The sequence below is a fragment of the Phycodurus eques genome, chromosome 1 (assembly GCF_024500275.1).
Source record: "Phycodurus eques isolate BA_2022a chromosome 1, UOR_Pequ_1.1, whole genome shotgun sequence".
Classification (NCBI taxonomy): domain Eukaryota; kingdom Metazoa; phylum Chordata; class Actinopteri; order Syngnathiformes; family Syngnathidae; genus Phycodurus; species Phycodurus eques.
In genome coordinates this window covers 24323690-24334277 of record NC_084525.1, presented here as the reverse complement: position 1 = coordinate 24334277, position 10588 = coordinate 24323690, and the positions used below count along the sequence as shown (strand labels likewise).

The following is a 10588-nucleotide window of genomic DNA, read 5'->3' as shown; positions in this document are numbered from 1 at the left end:
TTTGCCACCTCTACCTTTGCCCTACATCGCATCTCAATGTATTACTTTCTCCTCTCCTCGGGTCCTCTCAGTGTCCCACGTCTTCTTAGCTGACCTCTTTCCTTGTATGATTTGCCGTACTTTGCTTTGAGGTTCCACCACAAAGTCTCCTTCTCTCCTTTCCTGCCAGAAGATACACAGAGTACTCTTCTGCCTGTCTCCACTACCTTACGGTCAGTAACTTCCTTCAGATTACGTTATCTGCGCAAGATGTAATCCACCTGTGTGCTTCTACCTTCGCTCTTCTGGGTCACCCTATGTTCCTGACTCCTCTGGAAAAAAGTGTTCACTTCAGCCATTTCCATCCTTTTTGCAAAGTCTACCACCATCTGTCCCTCCAAGTTCCTTTCCTGGCTGTTGTACGTACCCATTACTTCTTGATCGCCCCTGTTTCCTTCACCAACATGTGCATTACAATCTGCACCAATCACGACTCTGTCTCTGGCTGGGATGCTCAGAAATACTTCGTCCAGCTCCTTCCAGAATTTCTCTTTCACCTCTAGGTCACATCCTACCTGTGGGGCATAGCCGCTAATCACATGTTTCAGCCTCATCACTCGATCTGATACTCTTTTCACCTCCAAGTCATTCTTAGGCAACTCTTCTTTTAAAATAACCCCGACTCCATTTCACTTGCCATCTACACCATGGTAAAATAATTTAAACACTGCCCCTAAACTTCTAGCCTTACTGCCTTTCCAACTGCTCTCCTGTACACACAATATATCAACCTTTCTCCTCATCATCATGTAACCAACTCCCGAGATTTCCCTGTCATAGTCCCATTCAAAGTCTCCACATTCAATTCTAGGCTCTGTGCTTTCCTCTTCTATTTCTGCCTAAGGACCCGCTTTCCACCTCTTCTTCTTCTTCGACCCACACTAGCTGAATTTCCACCGGCGCCCTGCAGGTTAACGGTGCCGGGGGCGGACGTTGTTAACCCGGGCCACGACCGATTCGGTATAGAATTCTTTCGATGAACTCTCATATTTGTTTGGCAAAGCTTTAAGCCAGATGCCCTTTCTGACGGAACCCTTTGCATTTATCCGGGTTTGGGACCGGCCTACAGTTTGCACTGACTTGTCCCCCCCATAGGGCTGCATATATTGTTCTAAATTTGCAGAGAAGTCCGGGTTTGGGACCGGCCTACAGTTTGCACTGACTTGTCCCCCCCATAGGGCTGCATATATTGTTCTAAATTTGCAGAGAAGTGGCTCTTAAAAATTCACACCAGTTTTCTTTTAAACACGTTTTCAAGCTAAATGACAAAAATGACAAAATGTTTCTATTTGTGGCGTAAACAGCTTTACAACCAGCACCCCGTGTGCACTTAAACATATTAATGGACAGTACTGTTTACTGACCACCATCAAAAACAGCAAGGCGTTTCTAAACACATACAATGTCGTGGAATGAACAGCGCAGGTCGAATATGCCTCGATATGCCATAATGAGCATGGAGTGAGCCAGTGTGAGGCTGCCAGTGTGAGCCTGAAGTGACGTATTTCATGCCACGCTGAGCCAAGACTTTATTTCTACTGTGTTTTTTGACTGAAACATGTATTACGACGTGGATGATTGCACTAACACACATTAATGTACAGTACTATATATTGACCACTGTCAAAAACAACAAGCTGTTTCGAAACACATATGATGTTGTGGAATGAGCAGCAGGTTGACTATGCCTCGATATCTTCCTGAGATGCAGGACACAGCAGGTAAAGCAGGGGGACATCGCCTCATCCACACGCACCATCAGCACCGGGGCGACCAAAGGATGTGTCCCCTCTCCGCTGCTCCCCTCTTTCTACACGAACGACTGTACCTCAACGCACCCAGCTGTCAAAACTCCTGAAGTTTACAGATGACACCACAGTCATCGGTCTCATCAAAGACGGTGACGAGTCTGCATCATGACAGGAAGTGGAGCAGCTGGAGCTTTGGTGCGGCTGACACAACCTGGAGCTGAACACACAAGACTGTAGAGATGATCGTGGACTTCAGGAAGCATCCTTCGCCACCGCTGCCACCCTCACGCTGTCCAACTGCCCTGTGTTAACCGTGGAGACCTTCAAGTTCCTGGGAATTACAGTCTCTCAGGACCTGAAGTGGGAGACCAACATCAACTCCATCCTCAAAAAAGGCCCAGCAGAGGATGTACTTCCTGCAGCTTCTGAGGAAGCACGACCTGCCACAGGAGCTGTTGAGGCAGTTCTACACAGCAGTCATCGAATCAGTCCTGTGTTCATCCATCAGTCTGGTTTGGTGCTGCAACAAAAAAGGACAAACTCCAACTGCAACGGACAATCAGGACTCCCGGAAAAATAGTCGGTATCCCCTATGCCCACTCTTGAGGACTTGCACTAAGCCAGAACTAAGACAAGATCATGCAAAATGCTCTTTGACCCTCAAAATCTTGGTCACCACCTCTTCCAACTCCTTCCCTGAGGTAGCCGCTGTCGATCAATGCAAACTTAAACAAGCAGACATTCCAACAGCTTCTTCCCTCTTGCCATCAAATTGCTAGTGGACTCTGCATCAGGTAATGCTGATACAAGTGTAATTGTATCAGCATTACCACATTACACATTGAACACGAACACAAAAGACACAAATTACTAATTTGATGAAATGAAATCAAATAATGTTAAAACAAAAAAAATATTTTAATCCTCAAGCAACACCTCTCAGATGAAAAGAGAATCAAATAGATATAATAAAACCAAAAACAGGTATGTCAAACTCACAGCGCGGGGGCCACATCCGGCCCACCACATCATTTTATGTGGCCGGCAAAAGCAAGTCACTTGCGTCAACTTCCATGATTCTTGCTAAAATTTCACATCGTAATAAATAATAACATTGAGATATTGCAAAAATTTTTTTTACCAAACGCTTTTTACAGTAACTTGAACAATAGTTGAATAAACTATTGCCCTTTACTTCTGATTTAAAAACGAGTTATCCATCATTTTGTTGTGTATATACAGTGGGTACGGAAAGTATTCAGACCCCCTTAAATTTTCACTCTTTGTTATATTGCAGCCATTTGCTAAAATAATTTAAGTTCATTTTTTTTCCTCATTAATGTACACACAGCACCCCATATTGACAGAAAAAAACTGAATTCTTCAAATTTTTGCAGATTTATTAAAAAAGAAAAACTGAAATAGGGTTAGCCATAATTATTCAAAGACCCTTTGCTGTGACACTCATATATTTAACTTGGGTGCTGTCCATTTCTTCTGATCATCCTTGAGATGGTTCTACACCTTGATTGGAGTCCAGCTGTGTTTGATTATACTGATTGGACTTGATTAGGAAAGCCACACACCTGTCTATATAAGACCTTATAGCTCACAGTGTATGTCAGAACAAATGAGAATCATGAGGTCAAAGGAAGTGGCCGAAGAGCTCAGAGACAGAACTGTGGCAAGGCACAGATTTGGCTAAGGTTACAAAAAAGATTCTGTTGCACCTCCATAATCCTTAAATGGAAGACTTTGGGATGACCAGAACCAGTGCTGGCCATCCGGCCAAACTGAGCAATCGGGGGAGAAGAGCCTTGGTGAGAGAGGTAAAGAAGAACCCAAAGATCACTGTGACTGAGCTCCAGAGATTGGAGAAAGCTCTAGAAAGTCAACCATCACTGCAACCCTCCACCAGTCGGGGCTTTATGGCAGAGCGGCCTGACGGAAGCCTCTCCTCAGTGCAAGAGACATGAAAGCCCGTATGGACTTTCCTTAAAAAAAAAAAAAAAAAAAAAAAACAACTGAAGGACTCCAAGATGAGACCAAGATAGATAGGTCTCTATCTTGGTCTCATAAGATGAGACCAAGATAGAACTTTTTGGCCTTAATTCTAAGCGGTATGTGTGGAGAAAACCAGGCACTGCTCATCACCTGTCCAATACAGTTCCAACAGTGAAGCATGGTGGTGGCAACATCATGCTGTGGGGATGTTTTTCAGCTGCAGGGACAGGACGATTGGTTGCAACGAAGGCAAGATGAACACGGCCAAGTACAGGGATATCCTGGACCAAAACCTTCTCCAGAGTGCTCCAGACCTCAGACTGGGCCGAAGGTTCACCTTCCAACAAGACAATGACCCTAATCACACAGCTAAAATAACAAAGGAGTGGCTTCAGAACAACTCCGTGACTGTTCTTGAATGGCCCAGCCAGAGCCCTGACTTAAACCGAATTGAGCATCTCTGGAGAGACCTGAAAATGGCTGTCCACCAATGTTGACCATCCAACCTGACAGAACTGGAGAGGATCCCCAAATCCAGGTGTGAAAAACTTCATTCCCAAAAAGACTGTATTAGACAAAATGGCTGTATTAGGTACCAAATTCACTGGAATTCGGGTTTGTACAACAAAACAAAACAAAACTGCAATGCACTGAACCCGCAAAAAGTAAACTGCGATATAGCCATCAGTTGACTACTTTTCACAATGCGTTGTGGGACATTTATTATATTGGGGAAAACCCATTCTACACTACAAAATGGCCAAGTCACTATATATAGAGATAGAAGGCACTATATAGTTAACTGGTATATAGAGTCCCCTCCACGAGTATTGAACGTCAAGGTCAATTCCTCTGTTTTGTTGTATACTGAAGACATTTGGGTTTCAGATCAAAAGATGAATATGATCCAAAAGTTCAGAACTCCAGCTTTTATTTCATGACTTTTACATCTAAATGTGTTAAACAAAAGGACAGAGCACCTTTTGTTTGAAGCCACCCACTTTTCAAGTGAGCATATTGGAACATATATTAAATTAATTCAAAGTGAATAACATTTAATATTTGGTGGCATAACCCTTACTTGCAATAACTGCATCGAGCCTGAGACCATTGACTTCACCAGACTATTGCATTCTTCATTTGAAATGTTTTTCCAGGCCTTTACTTCAGCCTCTTTCAGTTCTTCTTTGTTTCTGGGAGTTTTCTCCCTTCAGTCTCCTCTTCAGGAGGTAAATGTACTCTATCCCCAGGCGCTTCAGCTGCCCCCTGCTCCAGTGTGTTCCACTAACATGTGTATGTGTTCACTGTGATTGGGTTATATGCAGAGAACAAATTTCGTGTGCATGCATGCATGTTCATGACAATAAAAGGTAATTCTTCTTCTTATTGGGTTCATTTCCAGTGATTGACTTGGCCAGTCTATAAGACCTTCCACTTTTCCCCCCTGATGAAGTCCTTTGTTGTGTTGGCAGTGTGTTTTGGGTCATCGTCTTGGTGCATGATGAAGCTTCTCCCAATGAGTTTGGATTCAGGTTTCTATAAATTGCCAGACAAAATGGTTTTGGAGACAGAATTCATTTGGCTGCTATCATCATGAGTTACATCATCTAACATTAGTGAGCCCATTCAAGAAGCAGCCATGCAAGCCCAAGCAATGACATTACCTCCACCATGCTTCACAGATGAGCTTGTGCGTTTTGGATCATAAGCAGATCCTTTGTTTCTCCATACTTCAGCCTTTACATCACTTTGGTAGATAGAGGTTAATCTTCGTCTCATCAGTCCATAAAACATGTTTCCAAAACCGTTGTGGATCATCCCTGTACTTTGTAAAATCCAATCTGGCCTTCTGATTCTTTTTGCTAATGAGTGGTTTGCATCTCTTGGTATGGCCTGTTTATTTATTCTGTCAAAGTCTTCTTCCAACAATGGATTGCGATACCTTCACCCCTGCCCAGTGGAGGTTGACAGTGATGCCATTGACTGTTGTCTTTGGGTGTTTCTTCACAGCTCTTACAATGTTTCTGTCATCAACTGCTGTTGATACGCTTCGCCAACCTGTTTGATGTCTGTTGCTCAGTACTCCAGTAGTTTGTGTCTTTTTCAAGACATTCCAAATTGTTGGATTGGCTTTTCCCAATGTTTGTGCAATAGCTCTGATGGATTTTCCCTCATCTCACAGCTTCAACATGGTTTGCTTTTCTCCATGTTTCCTTAACAGCAAATGCAGCTTTCACAGGTGAAACCCAAAACCAAGAACAAGCACTATCGAATGTTGAAGCAATCAATCTAAAAGGCAACACCTGAACAACTACAAACATCCATCAGTCACATTTTCCAATACTTTTGCTAACTTGAAAAGTGGGTGGGTTCAAAGAAAAGGTGCTCTGTCCGTGAGTTGTATAACACATCTAGATGCAAATGCTATCAAATAAAAGCTGGAATTCTGAACTTTTGTCTCATGTTCATCTTTTGATCTGTAACACCAGTGTCGTCAGTATACAACAAAAAAAGGAATTAACACTAGACAGGCACTACAGTCCCTTCCAAAAGTGCCTTGTTAGGCAGTGATTCCCAACACATCCAGACTCAGACAAGAGAAGCAGAAGGCCTTGAACAAGTTGTGCCATTCAAGTGGCAAACCTGATGTCATCATGCAGCTTTCAACAATCAGCAGCTCATTCTGTCTGAAACATTTTTCCTTTTTATTCCAAGAAAAAAAAGTTATTTTCATCCCAAGGGGTAAAATAAAAACAAACTTATATTATTATAATTAATAACAATAATCAATCATAGAGGATAAGTGTGACAATTCTGTTTTTGTCTCTCATTTGTCATTTTGTCTCAATGGCGATATTTGGTCATGACCAAACATGCAGCGGATGATGATGATGATGGAGGCAAGAGGAAGACAGACATTTTAAAAAATAGATTTTCAAGCTATCAAAGGATCTTAAACAGGCTGGTCGCCTTAGGGGATGCTGTAGGAGGGTAGCCGTTCAGGCATTAGTGTGTCGCAGGAGGCGCCGTTGTCTTTTACTTCAAAAAAGAACTGCTACAGTTCAGCCGTATAAGAGACAACATTTTTACATTGCAGTTAGGAGACCTATGCTAGCTCACTGAAGTAGAGCGTAACGATTATCTTGCGTGTTGAAAACATTTTGACCTGGTATAAAGTTCCCTTTGTCCCAGCTAACTGGTATCAGATAACACGGCACTAGGAAACCTTGTTTTCACAAAGAGTATTTGAGATTAGCATAGCAGGCAGTTAGCAACTCTCCTTGTAAATGACAACATCATGACCTTGCTAGCTTTTGTGTTTTGGCAACGGTGGACAAAATAAACTTGTCATTGGGTCAACAGCCAATCAGAAAACTGCAACGGCAGAGAGCCGTTAGCTGTGAGCTCCTTTCGATATACACAACTCCCAAAAACGTTGAGGATATTGGGCTTTTAGGTGAAATTTCAGGATGACCCTCAAACACACTAGGACTTTTTTTTTTTTTTTTCCAAGGACGTCCACTTGTATGGCTTTCTGTGAATCGTCCTGTCTCGCTGTTGCAACCTGCTGATGACACACTGGCCACTTCTTGGTTGAAGCCTAGCAATGGCGACATACTGCTGATCAATTGTTAGGTGTTGTCTCGGTTTTAAGATGTCAATCTGTTAACAGCATGATGAGGAACATGTTTTAAAAGATAATTTCCAAAGAATCGAAGAAATGTGTTGCAGCTGAACAAGTGCATTTAAAGATTGAGAGGTCAAATGAAGTTCAGCCAAAAAGGTTATAGTGCATTTTAGGTTCATCCTGAAATTTCACCTGAAACCCAAACATTCCCAACTGTTTGTGCAAAACAGAATAAATTAAGAGTCAAAAATCAAAGCGAGGTCATGTGACAACTTTGTTTCCTGTGACCAGGAGATGGCTCGTGGTAGTAGCGTGTCATTGATCTTACGTGATAAGGCGGAACATGCTAGCTGAAGAAGTGCATGTTTTGTTCCCATGGATTAGCACTATCATGTGACTCGACGTGTACTTAACGTACAGCTTGCTGCCTCGCTCAAATTGCCGCTCGGAAGAAGAGACAAGAGGGAGGGAAGGATGAATGACACTTTTGAGAGAAACAATAACTGCATTTCCTCCTTCTGGCTTTGTCTTCAGTGGTTGACAGAGAGGGGAGAAGGGGTTCATAGGTCATGTGTGCATGTGCGTCCATCAGCTGCTGTCAGGCGACGCTTCCCGCTCTCGATGCTGCATGGCGCCGCTCTGATGTTTGATGCTGTCCAAATATTCCTGCTGGGACACGGCCAGGACCGACGCCAGGATTTCGTCGTCTTCCCAGTCGCTCAGACCTGCAAAAAACAAAACCAAAACCCACACGTTGAGATGACATAAGTAGTCATAGCAGTAATATGGATTGCCTTTTGCGCATTCATAAGATATCCAGCTTACGCTAAATGGACTAGTACACTCTTTGTCCTCACAAGTAAGATACTTCAGCACAATGGTAGAATGATTTTCTTACGAGTAATATTTTTTTTCCACTATCAGAATCAGAATCCTCTTTTACTACGAGTGCTAATTTTGGCCTACTAGAACACAGACCTTATTAACTACTTCTTTGCACTAGTAACATTACTACAAGGTAGGTGTCATGCACTAGTAGCCTCCTTTTAGTTCATGTACAACCCCAATTCCAATGAAGTTGGGCACGTTGTGTTAAACAAAAACAGAATACAATGATTTGAAAATCATGTTCAACCTCTATTTAATTGAATACACCGCAAAGATAAGATATTTAATGTTTAAACTGATAAACCTTATTGTTTTTAGCAAATAATCATTAACTTAGAATTTTATGGCTGCAACACATTCCAAAAAAGCTGGGACAGGGTCATGTTTACCACTGTGTTACATCACCTTTTCTTTTAACAACATTCAATAATCGTTTGGGAACTGAGGACATTAATTGTTGAAGCTTTGTAGGTGGAATTCTTTCCCATTCTTGCTTGATGTACAGCTCCAGCTGTTCCAACAGTCCGGGGTCTCCGTTGTCGTATTTTACGCTTCATGATGCACCACACATTTTCAATTGGAGACAGTGGCAGACCAGTCTAGTACCCGCACTCTTTTACTACGAAGCCACGCTGTTGTAACACATCCAGTATGTGGTTTGGCATTGTCTTGCTGAAATAAGCAGGGGTGTCCATGAAAAATACATGGCAGCATATGTTTCTCCAAAAACTGTATGTACCTTTCAGCATTAATGGTGCCTTCACAGATGTGTAAGTTACCCATGCCATTGGCACTAACACAGCCCCGTACCATCACAGATGCCGGCTTTTGAACTTTGCGTCCATAACAGTCTGGATGGTTCTTTTCCTCTTTGGCTCGGAGGACGCGACGTCCAAAATTTCCAAACACAATTTGAAATGTGGACTCGTCGGACCATGCCGTTTCTGGGTGTTGTTGATGAATGGCTTTTGCTTTGCATAGTAGAGTTTCAAGTTGCACTTACGGATGTAGCGCCAAACTGTATTCACTGAGATTGGTTTTCTGAAGTGTCCCTGAGCCCACGTGGTGATAACCTTTACACATTGATGTCGGTTTTTGATGCAGTGCCGTCTGAGGGATCGAAGGTCACGAGCATTCAATGTTGGTTTTCGACCTTGCCGCTTACATGCAGTGATTTCTCCAAATTCTCGGAACCTTTTGATGATATCAAACGCAGATGATGAAATCCCTAAATTCCTTGTAATTGTACATTGAGGAACACTGTCCTTAAACTGTTCGCCTCTTTTCTCACACACAAAGAGGTGAACGTCGCCCCATCTTTGCTTGTGAATGACTGAGCAATTCAGGGAAGCTCCTTTTATACCCAATCATGACACCCACCTGTTCCCAATTAGCCTGTTCACCTGTGGGATGTTCCAAACAGGTGTTTGATGAGCATTCCTCAACTGTCTCAGTCTTTTTCGCCACCTGTCCCAGCTTTTTTGGAACATGTTGCAGCCATAAAATTCTAAGTTAATGATTATTTGCTAAAAACAATAAAGTTGATCAGTTTCAACATTAAATATCTTTTCTTTGTAGTGTATTCAATTAAATATAGGTTGAACATGATTTGCAAATCATCGTATTCTGTTTTTATTTATGTTTAACACAACATCCCAACTCTGGGTTTGAGGTCACCAAAGTGGTTAAAAAGCTCCTCGGTGGCAAGGCCCGGGTGGATGAGATTCGCCCAGAGTTCCTAAAGGCTCTGGATGTTGTGGGGCTGTCCTGGTTGGGACAAAGATATTGCCAAATATAACAGCAATAGCTTGAAAAAAAGGAAGATTAAATTTTAAGGCCATATTGCCCAGCCCTACATAGTAGACACACTTCATCTTTCTTACCAAATGCAATGTAACGTTTCAAATTCGTGGTGGAGTGAAACAAATCAAATAAAATCCACATCCACACGCATGCCAGAATTCCACAAAAATGCTTGGCTTTTTTTCTCCCCAAGCCTGGTTGTACAGCATCTATTCTTTTTGTAAATGTCCCAAAAAAGGAGCGCACACATTACCTCGCCTTACACGGTGAGTTCATTGACAACACCTAAGGTTTTACCTTACTATTTGTCACCAACTAATACAGATTTACCGACTGAGGTAACCGCCACAAGCTTGTTTTTTTCCTCCCAGCATGTATTACATTTTGTTATCCCCGTGAATAGTCTCATTCATCAAGGTCATGTCCTTTTCAGGGCATTGAATCGATCAATCCAGTTGCGATCAATTCACATTTT

The 10588-nt window shown here is 42.4% G+C and overlaps 1 protein-coding gene across 1 annotated transcript in view; it reads right to left on the bottom strand.

The window, feature by feature from the left end:
- Positions 1 to 2383: 2383 nt before the first annotated feature.
- otud5a (OTU deubiquitinase 5a) overlaps positions 2384 to 10588 on the bottom strand; it is a 55587-nt gene continuing 47382 nt past the window's right edge. Inside the window, exon 9 of the mRNA XM_061684319.1 lies at positions 2384 to 8147. Coding sequence (XP_061540303.1) covers positions 8011 to 8147 — 137 coding nt within the window. The 3' untranslated portion in view covers positions 2384 to 8010. The remainder of the gene's footprint in view (positions 8148 to 10588) is intronic.